At 36.1% G+C, this 14,661-nt stretch overlaps 2 protein-coding genes across 3 annotated transcripts in view; one reads left to right on the plus strand and one right to left on the minus strand.

The window, feature by feature from the left end:
- The first annotated feature begins 715 nt into the window (after positions 1–715).
- Ets97D (DNA-binding protein Ets97D) lies at positions 716–3,690 on the plus strand. 2 transcript variants are annotated; one of them, XM_036368372.2, is made up of 7 exons: positions 716–928; positions 1,004–1,130; positions 1,225–1,294; positions 1,370–1,502; positions 1,566–1,765; positions 2,567–2,867; positions 2,928–3,690. In XM_036368372.2, the coding sequence occupies exons 1-7, from the start codon at positions 868–870 to the stop codon at positions 3,428–3,430; spliced, it is 1,395 nt and encodes a 464-aa protein (XP_036224265.1). In that variant the 5' UTR covers positions 716–867; the 3' UTR covers positions 3,431–3,690. The 2 variants fall into 2 exon arrangements, with proteins under 2 accessions (XP_036224265.1, XP_036224268.1); XM_036368375.2 differs by having other exon boundaries at positions 2,567–2,858.
- Positions 3,691–4,407: 717 nt separating this feature from the next.
- The window catches only part of T48 (FU domain-containing protein T48), an 86,900-nt gene continuing 76,646 nt past the window's right edge, over positions 4,408–14,661 (minus strand). The window contains exon 3 of the mRNA XM_036368376.2: positions 4,408–5,837. Coding sequence (XP_036224269.2) covers positions 4,900–5,837 — 938 coding nt within the window. The 3' untranslated portion in view covers positions 4,408–4,899. The remainder of the gene's footprint in view (positions 5,838–14,661) is intronic.

The raw sequence follows: 14,661 nt of genomic DNA on the forward strand, positions 1-14,661 counted from the left end.
GAGAAGAGTCACAGCATATATCGTTGTTAATGACATTTAACAAGAAAGTATATAGTAAGTATTACAACAACAATTCCGAAACAAAATAATCGCCAAATATAACATTTTTAATTTATTGTACCTATATTATATTTTTTATATATGTATACATATTTAGCTGATAACTGACATATATATATTTAAAGTACGAAAGTACGGGGAAATAAGGGTCCACAGATGTCAATTAGCTGAAATAATTAAGTTTTAAAATCTTTGTCCATGATGGTAAATAATTTAATTTAATATTTTTCTTTGACAAAAATTAAACAGTATTTAATAATAATTGTAATTTAAACAATTTAGTGCACTAAATATATATTATCAATTTTTTTATTAAACACCGAAGAATGAGAAATAATCATTCAGGACTGAATGAACGGCCCTTATGTCGCGGAAGCATTACATTCATTTATGAACGCATTACGTAACAAAGGCTTGCTTGGTCAATAAAAATGTATGCCCACATAAATATTACTAATATCATGAATAACCTGATATTTATGGTATACTGCAGTTAATAAAAATTTAATTATACCTAAATTACATATAATAATTAATATACAGTTTGTAAAAAAAAAAGCGTGTGTAATAATAGTTTCATTTATAGTCTTTTAGAAAGTAACTTCGAAATGCAACCCTGGTGTGCAGCGTTTAACTCCGTTATTTGACACTGACCCGTTTTGACATTTCAGCACTAATAAAAAAACTGCACCAATTGTTTGCTATTCCTCCGTCTTTCTTCAATAAAAATGAAAATAAATAAATAAAGAGTGAAAACATTAAAGTTTTAAAGACGACAAAGTATTTAACAGCATTGAGGGGTGTAGAATGGAAACAGATGATTTGTCGCATTTAACCGAAGAGTACAGACTGGATAACACAGATTTGGGTGAGCATATGCAAAAACAATAAGAGGAATAATTACTATTTTCGGCAAATAACGATAAACTTTTACAATTAACAGATAGCATAATGACGAATGAAATTTTTCAACACAATTTATATCTGGACGATCAAGAAGTAGATGAAAATGAGCCCGATGATGTTATTATTCTGCATATGGACATACGCGAGCCATTGCGGACATTGCAGTGAGTAGGAGGCGGAACTCTGCACTTCCTGCCGCAGTACAAAATTATACAAAAATTTAATACTTCATCAATTTTGTTGCTCTACTAATTGCAGAAAGCTGGCTGAAAAGAAGATTGGCATGAATTTGAAAGGTTACAAATTCTTTCTTCAAGATACACAAGAGGTTAGTCTGTGCGATATTAATTTTTTTTTCAATTCTGTTATAATTGTGAAATTTTCTTTGTGTTATGTATGACAGCTGGAACCTCATAAAAATCTTGTTGACCAATGCGTGAAAGGTGAAGGATTGGTACAAATAAATGTACAAATACAAACCGCAGAGCAGCACATAAACATTGTTGATGTGCTAAAGCCAACGGAGGCGGCGTTGGGTAAAAAATTGCAATTACAATTTTTTTTTTGTATTACTTACCCTAAATATGTTTCAATTGCAGCTGCTTTAGCCGCTGAAGAAGCAAACAACAAAAATGGTGATAAGAACGAGGACTCCGAAGAAAAACCTTGCCTGAACTGGGTTTTAGACAATAAATTTAAGAAAGAGCAAATTCGTCTTAAAATACCAGAAGATCCTAATGAGTGGACAACTGTACAGGTGAAACACTGGTTTCAATGGGCTGTAAGGCAATTTGAATTGGTGAGTGGAAAAAATAAAATACTTGAATAGAATAACAATAGTTAATGTGGGAAATCGATCAAAATAATCAGAAGCGATTTATTGGTATACAGTTAATTTAAAAAGCTCATTTATACAAGTGCTTCTGAATTTAAAAGCAACAATTTTGACTTGTTATTTGTGATTTTGAAAATGATTAACGTTTTCCCATAATACACCGCTTTGAATTTTACCGGCTGTCAGTAAATATTACTGTGTTTAGCAGTTTTTCCCTTAAACACTGCTTTATCTTATTTTTACACGAAAAGCAAGTGCTTAGTGCAGTGATTGTGTGTTTTTTTTGCATTCTTTTGTTGATGCCGATATAAAACAAATATACCTATAAAAAGAATTTAAAAAGCGCTACTGTGCCACAATCCTTGACAGAATAAGAACCTCAATCCCTTCAAAGTTATTCAAGTAACGCTAAAAAACCATCTTTTTCTTATTGCGGTCAAATCTCCATGTGTTTTTCCGGCATTATGAAGCTTTTCATATAAAGTATCAGCCGTTTGGAGGCGACCTGAAGCTCAACATTAAGGCGCGCAGCCCCCATAGGAGGAGTGGATCGCACTTATAAGAAAAGTGTAAGCTCCAATGGAAGCATATACTTTTGCCGAATAAGAGTTTGGAATCAAACCCACATCTTTTTCACATCATCCACATTTTCATCACAAAAAAAAAAAATTATTACATTTACAACTATACTAAGTAAAAGAAAGTATCCTTAAGCCTTATTTAAGTTTAATGATTTTTATTAACCGTATTTCATAAATATTTCAGAGTGGCGTTAGCTTGAATGATTGGACCATGACGGGAAAAGAGCTTTGTTCACTAACACATGAAGAGTTTCGTCGAAAGTTACCCAAAGATCCGGGTAATGTGTTCTGGACACATTTGCAATTGCTTAAAGAATGCAAATTTGTCTCCGTTGTACATAAAGTGGCTGAAGATCGTGGCACTACCGGTACGACTGGTACGAAACCAAGTACCACTGCTAGTGGTGTAATAACGGCGCCAACAAAAGAATTAAAAATAATGCGCAAAACAAGCGTAAGCGCCACAAAAACCTACTGTAAGAAATGCAAGTAAAATAAATATTTATTAATATTTTCTACTAATAATCATAATAATATGCTTACAGCACCGATAGTACCTACGGATGGTTCACCAACACACACCGTACTAAACAACAACAACAACACCGGCGGTAATAGTGGTATCGGCAATAACTATGGTGTTGGCTCCGGCAACAATGGGCAAGTACAACTGTGGCAATTTCTGCTCGAAATTTTAACTGATCGTGAACATCGCAACATCATACAATGGGTTGGCACCGATGGCGAATTCAAGCTCATCGATCCGGAGTGCGTGGCACGTCTGTGGGGTATTAAGAAGAATAAACCGGCAATGAATTATGAAAAGTTATCACGTGCCTTGCGCTATTACTACGATGGTGATATGATATCGAAAGTGTCGGGCAAACGGTTCGCTTATAAGTTTGATTGTGATTTGAAGCTGTTGATTGGCTATGATGCCGGTGAACTGGCACAATTGGTCAGTGAGAAAACCTTTTTAGACGAGTCGATGTTTTTGAAACATGAATCATTGCAAGATCACTTAAAACAATTGACAGACGATGGGTGACATGGACAACATGGCGCATATGCCGAATTTAAAGTGAAAACAGAACCGGTTTGCACATTAGAAATAGAGCCGTACCTCGAATATGAGGATGAAGATGAAGAGGATAATTAATTAATGAATTGCGTTTTGATTTCTCATTTACGTTTTTACTGCGACAAAATATTTTTTTATTTACATTATTGATATACCACAACATATGGCGTTAAAACAACAAATGAAAAATATAATTTCAGCACATTATTTAACTTATAAAAAGCAAACGTTATTTTATTTGTGATTTTTATTTTTTAATATTTTCTTTTTTTTTTACCCTAAACAGGGTATTATAACACCCAGTAGAAAAAGTCAGAGACCCTACAAAGTATATAAATATATGTATGTATATGATCAGCGTGACGAGTTGAGTCGATTGAGTCATTATATCTGTCTGCCCGTCCGTCTGTCTGTATATACGTGAACTAGTCCCTCAGTTTTTGAAATATAGATCTGAAATTTTGCACATTTGCTTTTCTCCTCAAGAAGCTGATCATTTGTTGGAATCTTCGGTACCAGGCCACTATAGCATATACACCGAAGTGCACCGGTGAAGGGTATTATAGCTTCGGTAGAGCCGAAGTTAACGTTTTTTATTTACCTTTTGTTTTTCTTCGCAACCAAAAGCGTGCTGTCGCTTTCGCAAATATTTAGTCAAAAATCATAAAGGATTTGTTTTTATAATTTTTTTTTTCAAATTAATTTATTTAAATATATTTTAAATTCAGCTTAACAAAACTTAAGTTTAAGTTGATTATGTTTTTATTTTCGTGTTTTTTTTTATATTTTTTTTTATTGACTAGTTCATTTTTATATTTTCACATTTTTCAACTTATACGTAAAATAAGGCAACTCAGTTTATATTATTGTATTATGTACACATAAATCTATCACTATTCGCAAACATTTACTATAAACTAGGAATGTTTTTCTCAGCTTTCCAGCTCGTGGAAGCAAAGTATGTGTGTGCACAGTCGCTGCTTGGCGGTAACTGGGCGGCGATTTTTATATTTTATTTGTTCGTTGGTGCTTTCTTTTAATTATAACTTTACCGTTATTAATTTTAATTATTTTTTGACAAACTACTCTATAAAACAGACAATAGCTCCATGCTTGTGCAATAACTTTGTGCGTTTTACATGATTGCATACTGGTATAAATATGTATTTGTGACGTCGACTGAACATTTAGTGATTTGTAAAAATTGTTTGTAAATATTTGTGGTTAAAAAGTGTATGTGTATACTTAGCATGTACACAATGTATTCTGTAGATTTTAAGCATATAATCGTTTTTACAAAAAAAATAATACTTTTCAATTAAAATTATATTTTATAATATAAATTAAAGTATATACGCTAATCCATTTAAAATAATTAAAACAAAACTAACACAATAGCATATGAGAAACGAAACAAACAAAACACACAGCAGACATTATAACTCAGTCGTGATTTCGTCCTGCGGTCGAAAGCCCAATTTGTAGAATTCGTCTTCCAGCCATAACGAACTCGCATTGAGATCCGATATCAGATTGCCACTCTTGAGCGTGTTGAAACTGCTGCCGAAGGGATCGGACGGGCGTGGCTCCTCAAATTCATGCAAGCTGATGAGCGAGCCGAACATGTGCAACTTTTGTTGACCCGAGCCCGCCAACATACTCTGTCTATAGACGTTATTCTTCTGTGGGAAGAACGTTGCATCGAAGTCATCGCTAATGCCAACACTGCTGCTGCCACGACCGCCACCGGAGGGCTGAAAGAAATCAATCAAATGACCTACTTGCGGCTTGTAACGCTCTAATGCTTGTTCGGACCATGTGTACAAACGATTCCAGTCGTGCGGCGCCGCCGGTATCAATTCGATTGGACGATTCAGCAGTATCAGTATTTTGGCAAGATCGCGTACTATCGGTCGATAGGAATTAGCTGCGCCCACCTCGCCCGACAAATACAGCTTGCGTATTTGACGTCGCGTATCGTTGAGCATCGCTAGGAAATATTCTGCATTCGGACGCATTTCGTTGAGTTGTCGCAGAAAATCGGAACGATCCATAATATTCTCGTTGATCAGTTTCTGTTTGATCGATTTACGTCTACGTCGACGTCGCATCAACATCATCGCGACAGCTAATAGCGTGAGACAAACCACAAATCCCCCGATTAGTCCTGCAATAGCGGCCATGAGCGGACCCGAATAACCGGTGGAAACGCAGACGCGTCCCATAAATTCGGTATGTGCCGACCATTGGTCGATGTAACCGGAAGGACATAGCTCCACACACTGACGTGTGTCGGTCATCAGATAGGCGGGACATTTGATGCAACCCTCGCTGTTGCAGCGCAAACAATGTGAACTCGTTGTGGGAGGACAACCTGCAAGGAAAGACAAGCATCATATTAGTTTCGTTAATTAAATAATAACCATTTAATTTTAGTGTTACTGTGTAACTTGTTACGTGCGTATAAAAAACAATAGTAAATTATTTTATTTCCTTTTTGGCCAACAAACTTTCTTTTTGTCCCTAAATACTCAAATTTATCCGTGAATATACAATTCAGAGTAAATAATTTATTATTAAAATCGAGTTTGATCGCTAAAGCCAATTAAGAATTGCTAATTATCATTGTCATTATCAGTTGGGCAATTTGTCATAATTACAATATTTAAATCAGTGAAATGACAATTATGTACTTAAATTCGATTTTGAATGTTGAAGCATGTATGAGCGTGCATAGGTTGGCTTTCTTTTAACGCTTAGGGGTATCTATCACTTATAATTACCTGAAAATGGAAATACGTATACAGTGGTGTAAATATAATGGAAATGAACATTATGTAGGTTTTAAATTAATATTAAAATTAAATATTATAAAGAAAAAATAAAGTATGAAACAAAGAGCACTGTCAATATGTATATTTACCTCCAGAAAATGCTGAAGAAATTGAGCTTTGACGAGATTTTAAGATAAATGGAAGGTAAATATTTAAGGTACTTTAGTACGAAGGAGAGATTTTACGGGAGCTCTTTTGAAAAAGTGGGCATGACTCCCAAACGATCGGTTGGTCAGAATGTATTAAAATGTTCGTATTTATGAGATGCGGTTCCCTTTTGATCTAAATCCATTATTTTCCCAATCGCTAGTTTTCGTTATTAATATTGCTTATTATTGCTCAGTATTGTATTAGCATGTGTCAAAGATGGACACCAGAAATGGAAAAATATATCATATTTTAAAATTTTTATTCTATAAAGCGACCTGGCTGACTGAAATTGTGAATATCAGCCAATTAGGCGTAATTTTGGATGCGTCGATCCATTCCGATAAATCTCATGTTAAAGATGCACCACCTCTTGAAGGCCAATCGTTCGAAAATATCGATAAAATAATGGAATGGATCATTATCGAGTCGGACCGTTATAACGAAGTAAATAAGGCTGGATACAAATAGAGGCTCGGGGTACTGATGTCACACGATCTAACGGGAGCCACAAAATGGATTCTAAAGCGGATGGTTATGGGGAATGAAAAGTTGGTCACTTATGACAATGTCAAATGATGACGGTCTGGTCGAATTGCGGTGCGCCGGTGCAAACGGTGGTCAAGTTTAGCATTGACGGTCAAGAACGTTTTGCTAACTGTTTGGTGGGAATCATCTTGACAGAATTTTGGTGACTCGTGAATACAAATCTCAAGTGAAAAAATAGAAAATATTTTCTGTAAATGTGTTCGCTCTAGACATCCAATTCTAAGTTGGCTATGAAAAATATTCTTACACGAATGCTTCAGTCGTTCGGAAGACGATTAGAACTAGTAGCGCCCTACAGTTTTAGGAACAACTTCAAATTCGAAAAGTTAAATTGTTGCCATAAATGTAATAAAAATAATTGTTTACCTATTTCGTCGCAAAGCACTGTATATACTCGTATGTACAGGTTGGTTGACGAGTTTCTGCTCTCACCAAGAACTAGCACCACACGCTTTCTTTGTCTGAAGTTGGTACATCTGTTGTGAGAACTCATCCAAAGTTACAAGTCATTCTGTCAATTAATTCTTTGTTGACAAGCTATTTGAAGTTGACGTGTCAAAGTCTTTTTGTTGTTTTTTAATATGGAAAAAATTGAATATCGCGCAGTGATTAGATTCTTGGTTTTGAAAGGTTTAAATGCAAAGGAAATTTATGAACAATTATTAGAAGATTGTAAGGAGTCCTCACTTTCAAAACAAAGCATTGAATTTTGCGCTGGCGAAGTTAAACGTGGTCGTACTAGGCTTGAAGACGATCTACGCGAGGGACGACCAAAAACCGCAACCCCACCTGAAATCATTGAGCAAGTTCATAATATTGTTAGTGAAGATCCAAGTTTGACTAAGCTCGAAAGTGAGTACTTCATATTTTACATTGAGAATTACATATACATGCTGTTTGAAAAGTTAGTGCCACACACGTTAACAATTCAACAAAAACTAGATCGAAAACAAATTTATCAGCATAACTTGGAGCGTTTTTAGCAGAATAAACTGATTTCTTGGAGAGACTTGGATCTGCCACCATGATCCTAAATCGAAACAAGAACGTTTACGGTGGACTGAAGCTAGTTCTTCTGCTCCAAAGCTGGTGAAGTCACAATGATCAGCAAAGAAGGTTATGCCATATCATCAGTTTTTTTGGGTTGCAAATGAAATTTTGTTGATAGATTATTTGCAGAAATGTAAAACAATCAACTCTGAATATTACTGCAGCCTTTTGGATCAGCTGGATAAAAAAAATTCGTGAGAAAGACCTGGTTTGCAGCACAAAATATATCGTATTTCATCAAGACATTGCACCTGCTCACAAAGGTGTTTTAACAATGGCGTTCCACCGTATTCGCCATATTTGCGGCCCAGCGACTACTACCTCTTCAGAAACCTGAAACAATTCCTTTGTAGAAAGCGTCGTTTTTCGTCGAATGAAGAAGCCATTCCAGCCGTAGACGGGTATTTTGCAAAGCTTCCGGAAAGTCATTATAGGGATGGCATAAAATTATTGTAGCATATTTAAATTAGGTGTATTTGTATTAAGAGAGATTATATTGAAAATATATATTTCGTACCAAAAACAGTATTTTTTCAATTCGAGCGCAGAAACTTTTCAACACACCTGTACATACATATATATTGTATATGCAAAAGCACTTGTCGTTTGGGCTTATAGATTTATAAGTGTCTATGTGTGTTCAAACAATTTAAGCTCATAAGCTTATCAGTTTGCGACAGTGGAACCCGGAGTAATCCAGCAAAAGTGACACGCTATTGTGATAAAAGCATATTTATGTAGCTGCCCAAGAATGTATGCATATTAAAGTAGTCGGAGGCAAAACTAAAAGTGAATTATAAGAACCGCGCCACATATACTCGTATATATACATTAGGGTGGAGCGAAAAAATTTTAAGTTTTTTCTTTTTAGCTTAGCCTGGGGGTAAAATCTGTAGATTTAGAAAAAAAGAAAATTTTTGGCCAAAAAAAACATTTTTTTTAACATCTAGAGGTCACATTTAAATTGAATTTCAATTTAAAATTTTTATTTCGTAAAAAGGTGTTCTTAAGCGTTAAAATACATTTTAGTCAAAAAACCGTCCGTTCGGTAATTTTTATATAAATGTGAAGAGTTTAAGCCAAAAAAAAAAAAATTCGCTCCAACCTAATATACGTACATATCTGTACATTTGTGATAAATACACATGGCAAGTAATATAGCAACGTCTTTACCAAGAAGCGGTCAACAATTTGTTGTTGCTACAAGTGTATTCTGAGTATTGAAGTAAAGGAATTTCGACTGCCGACCGCGACAGCTGGGAAAGTTTAGTTAATATTCCACAGCGGCTTACATTTCAAAACTCTGTGCGCGAGTAAATATTTTGCAGAAACGCAAAAAAAACCAAACCAAATAAATATGAAGGCGAAGGTGACGGGAGAGAATGAGAATAAACAAAAACATCAAAGACGCCGATGGCAGTAAAAACAAATGTCACATGCTCTTGCCAAGTAAAGAGCGGAGGCTTGCCAAGACAGTGGACCGAGCGGTCAGCCAAAATCAACGAAGTCAGTCAGAAAGCCAGCTGCTTGCTATTTGACTATTTGGCGTGGCTGGTAAAAGCGCATGCGCTCTAGCAATAATAATAAGTGTAAATATAGGCGCATTTCAGACCGTTGCAAAATAGTCCCACGTAGCGTGGCGTTGACAGAGCAATAAACGGACCAAAGCGGCGTAACAGCGTCGTAAAGTTAAGCTGCCAAGCAAAGGGCTCACATGCATTACATTTGTATATGCATAGGTACATAAATACATACAGACATATGAACATTGCGTGCAACGAGAATCATTAAATGTTGCCACGCAGCAGTTAGCGATCATCCACAGGCTCCAATGCTACACATGTACCAATGAGCCCCCAACCTGCATCATCGCACACATAAACAATTGCCACATTTTCAATTAATTTGCAATAGAGTACTCGTGTGTGTATGTGTGTACGTTTAACACAAATGCTGCGCATGCGTTGCTTGCCGTTGCTTTTTACTGCCATTCTCATTCCTGTTCTTATAAGTGTCTTCTTCTGTCATTCAACTTGCCAGCGCTCGCTTATCGATTGTTCTGCCGTGATAACCAATACTTCATGTGTTCAATAGGCAGACGAGCGAGTAGCCCTTCCGGCAAGCAGCCTAACCATCAACCATTCAATCCCGTCTGTCGTTTGGTCTTTTGCGTTTCTTGACGCGTACGTGTATTATTGGAATTAACTTGTTTATTCGCTAATAAGCTGGAAAATTATCCACCACACGCGGATATGTAATTGAGATTGACGTATGAACCAGCTGCGGCTGTAAATGACCCGTCGCAGCGTTCATCATCGATCGTTACACCGATGTGTTTGGACAAATAACCGAAGGCGCTGACGACGGCAGGCGGTGGTGTTGTTGGTGTCTCAGTGAAGCCGACGTTCCATCAATCCATCCATACATACACACATAGTTGAGAGTTGCTGCATTGCTCGTGGTCAGCTGGACGCTTGGCAGATAGTCACTTTTAATGATAGGGTATCGGTGGCAGTGATGGCAGGTTGGACGTTTGCTTGGTGCGAATAATTGCTTGAGAGTGTGTCTATTTATTTATTTGCGTGCCGACTTTTGATTGTTTAGCGGTTATTGATAGCAAATGTGTTATAATTAGTATGAAGTGAAATTTGTGCTTAAGGGTTTATATACAGTTGCGGGTAAAAAAAACGCGTTTTTTGTGAAATTTTTTGAAAAGGCATTTTAATTTATAAATAAGTAAACAAAAAATTTATATATTTATCGAATTTAATTTACTTTAATAATCCTGGCGGTGAGGAAATTTGAATGCGCAAAATTATCTCAAATCCAAAAACCAATAATTTTTTTTACTACAATAGATGATTTAATGATGAATAAACTTATTTTTACAATATAATGATCGAAGAACTAGTCAAAACTTTAATTTTTGCCGGATGAACTTCAAATTTTTGGAGTATATTCTAGTATAGTCAGGTTGATCCAAAATCAATGGATTTCAATTGGACAGACATTCGTCTTTGTGTTACCCAAAAACTCCAAAAAGTGGATCACCAGATCCTCATAGATTGACGAAGCGTTTTAAGCTCACAACAAATTTATTAAGGCGATTAACCTCGCTACTATCGCACTTCGCTAGGTTCCCGAAAGCTGTGTCTACGACGACTACATTTGGCAAATGCCGAGAATTTAGGAAAAAATTACATGAGGATTTCACCTCGCCTGCCTCCATACAGCTTTGGCAGACCCACTCGCTTCACATCGGATGGAATTGCGATTAGCAAGCACGTTCACCGGCTTTGCAGTTTCCGGCGACTGCGTTGTGACCGCGCTCCAAGGCAGTCTTGTCTTAAATGAATGCATAATATCTCAAGAAACTTGACGTGTCTAAATTTCAAATCGATTGGCACAAAAGTGACGAAGTTCTGAGTGTTTTTATACCTGTCTTATGAACGTTTTACATTACATTTCAAGCTTTTGAAGCGTTTTTCACCACAACTCACGTTCTCAAACGGGGGCACACCTTCAAAAATATTGCATTGATCCTTTTGAAATTTTGAACGCTATTTCTTTATGAAACTTACGAGTTAACGCCGGAGAGTTAACTTCAAACTTGTTAATAAGTTTACTTTACAATAACAAATTAGCCGATTCTTTCTTTCAAAGTTTTCCAAAAAAAAATAAAGGAAAGACTGAACCTTGCTTTTTTGATTTCAGATGATACAATTGCAATTGCCGTATTTTTTAATATTTCTTCGTAAAAGTTTTGCATAACATTCTTCGGATGTCATACTTTAACGCAGCATCGGTTTTAATAAAGAGCTTTTTACTGAGTTGTCACAGAAAATTCACAAAAAACCTCCCCCCTACTCCCCCCTTAAAGAGCTATATGTACTATATGAACGTAGCTTAGACTAACTGTTGAAATAAGCGATTTATTTAGTAGTCCGTATGTAAACTTTGAATAACTTTGGAACTTCAATTTATTTGGACTATTTTTGGTTTGACTTGAGGGTTTAGGTGGGTTTTGAAATGATCAAAAAATCGATTTTATTAAATAATACAATAATTACTATTATATAGTACAATAATAGGAGAATATTACCTGAAATTTCATATCGATCCAATTGAAATTCTAAGAGATAGATCCTCCCGAAGTACCGCCCATCAGGTTGCATGTTATTTCATTTTTAAACTTTAAACGCGTTTATCTCAAAACTGAATTTTTTTAGTAGATGGACACGATTGCTCGAGAAGCGATTTTGTTCAAATTTTGCACACATCTTTTGAATAACATTATCTTGTCACTGAATGAAGTTTTTATCACAACTAATTTTTTCGAGCCAAAGCCAAAGTTCAGTCTGCCAAAAATTCAGATTTTTATTTTTTGTTTCTTTCGTGCAATAACGAGATTTATCCATGTACTACTAATAGAATATGTTTTTTGATTTAGGATAAACCATAACCGAAACCCACATAACTCCTTGAGATCGCCAAGTGTTCGAAGGTTGCTAAAGTAAACTTTTCTTCTTAAAAAGGTCAGTGAAGAGGAGTCAAAAACCATATAATTTGATTTGCAGTGTGATATGGACTGCCGTCTTTTTAAAACCAGTAGTGAGTGAGACCATAAATTACGTAAACTTTTTTCAGAGAAATTCGCCATGGCGATATATACAATAATTAGGTACGTGGTTTGCGAATTAATCTCAAGCCCCTTCCATACTCTTTTGAATATAAAGCCTTATGTGATTCATGGCTGGAATTCTACTAAATCGAAGTTTCTAAACGTGTCTTATCGGCTTATTCGGTTAAGAAATTTTTCGCTGATAAATAATATGCGCTTTGCAAAAAGTCATCACTAAAAGTTTCTGAAAATACATTACGGGGATTTAACATAAACGCTAAATATGTACTTCCTCTAAAAAAAAAACTAAATACAGTAAATACAAATTTCTGCACCACGATCATTTACAGTCATGCGCATCACAATTAACAAATATGTATGTATGTATAGTTACATATGCATACGTATGTTTAAATATTATATGTGCTTCAATTTATGCTTTTTTGCGCGCTTTTGCAAATTTGTCGAAAACCCACGCCAACTAATTGAATTTAGCGCGAATGCGCAGTTGCACGAATGAGGCATGCAGTGCCAGAGCCGGAGCCAGAGGCAGATTAAACGCGTGGAGTAGCACCCGATTCGCTGCTGCGCAGTAATAAGTAGCTATCAGCACGAAGTATTGTTGTTGTTGTTGCTGCTGCACTGTGGCTGGCGCGGATAAATAAATAAATAATTCATGCCAACAACTTGTCAAAAACCACACTAAAAGCGCACACACACATACACACAAGCACACTAATGTTTGCTGAGGGGATACATATGACTTTTGCTAGTATAGTTATTATTGTTGCTGTAATTTGGTGGTAAAAAAAAGCGCGAAAAAATACATTTGTAATTTTTATTTACGGAAAATTTGAAATCGTGCCACTTTGCATTAATCTCGTATATTTGCCAACAAGTGCTGCCAACTAAACACAGCTAAACCGTTAACCAGCTGCGATAATCGCTGTGCGCATGCGCAACTTACCAGCTCAGCATGTGTGATAACTTTTAAAGTTCGGGTGCAATAGCCACCTGTTGGCCGCTTGCTGGCGACTTTGAATACATTTTGGAACTGCTGTGGGCACAAAAACTAAAATCACAGGAAGCACATACACACACACACACATAATCACTCTCGTGATATGCCTCCAGTGTGTTCGATAATGTATCTACCATTTGGATTTGTTAAATGGAAAATTTGTTGAGATTACATTACAAATAAAATGTGTAAATATCGTGGGGCACAAAACTTATACTGATCCTGAGATACGAACATACAAAAGTGTGCTTGAAATGTGGCTTTCAGTGGTGATTTCATCACAGAATGGAAATAGAGATTTTAAAATGATTAGAAAAGGTGTGATTGCAGTAAGTCACAGAAAACTTGGCTAAGACAAATAGACTTCCGGCAAATTACTGAAACATATTAACTCGACCGGACTAGAAATATGATTTGCTCTAGCGTCAAGACTCATCATAGGGAAACCCGTAAAGCTAAACGGATGTAACCATATCGAAAAACACAGACAAAAAATCTATTACAAAATGTTGAATAGAAGCAATGTTTTAAGGCTTGGAAATGTGTAAGAATCTGACATCGCCTGAGTATAGGATAGTTGGAACATACAGTCGCCGAACTATTCGCTTTCCACTCTTGTTTTCGGGAAGCATTATTTAGTAACTTGAAACAACCACGATCGCTCTCAAACTTTGAAACATTTTTAGCAAATTTGGGAAGGCGAACAGTTTCAGATGAGATGTTAGAGTAGACACACTTTAGAAAAGATATGGGTCTTAACGGCGACACAAAATATATTTTGTGACCGCCACGAATTCTTGTACGAAGAAGCTTATAGCAGCACAACCTCAGCTGCTATACGGATCTTAAATGGCGCTTACAACTCCGCATGATGTTGGACTGAATTTTCTTGCAATTACTGGTGTGTCTCGGAATCATTGATGAATGTTGAGACAAACTCTTTCATCGCAAAAATACGCTACCTTTGGCAAAGGGT

This window comes from Bactrocera oleae, chromosome 2 (assembly GCF_042242935.1).
Source record: "Bactrocera oleae isolate idBacOlea1 chromosome 2, idBacOlea1, whole genome shotgun sequence".
NCBI lineage: Eukaryota > Metazoa > Arthropoda > Insecta > Diptera > Tephritidae > Bactrocera > Bactrocera oleae.

Coding starts and splice junctions, on each gene's coding strand:
- Ets97D (XM_036368372.2), top strand. CDS start 868: ATGGAAACAGATGATTTGTCGCATTTAACCGAAGAGTACAGACTGGAT. Junction 1,295..1,369: donor TTCTTCAAGATACACAAGAG/GTTAGTCTGTGC, acceptor TATGTATGACAG/CTGGAACCTCATAAAAATCT. Junction 1,766..2,566: donor CTGTAAGGCAATTTGAATTG/GTGAGTGGAAAA, acceptor TAAATATTTCAG/AGTGGCGTTAGCTTGAATGA.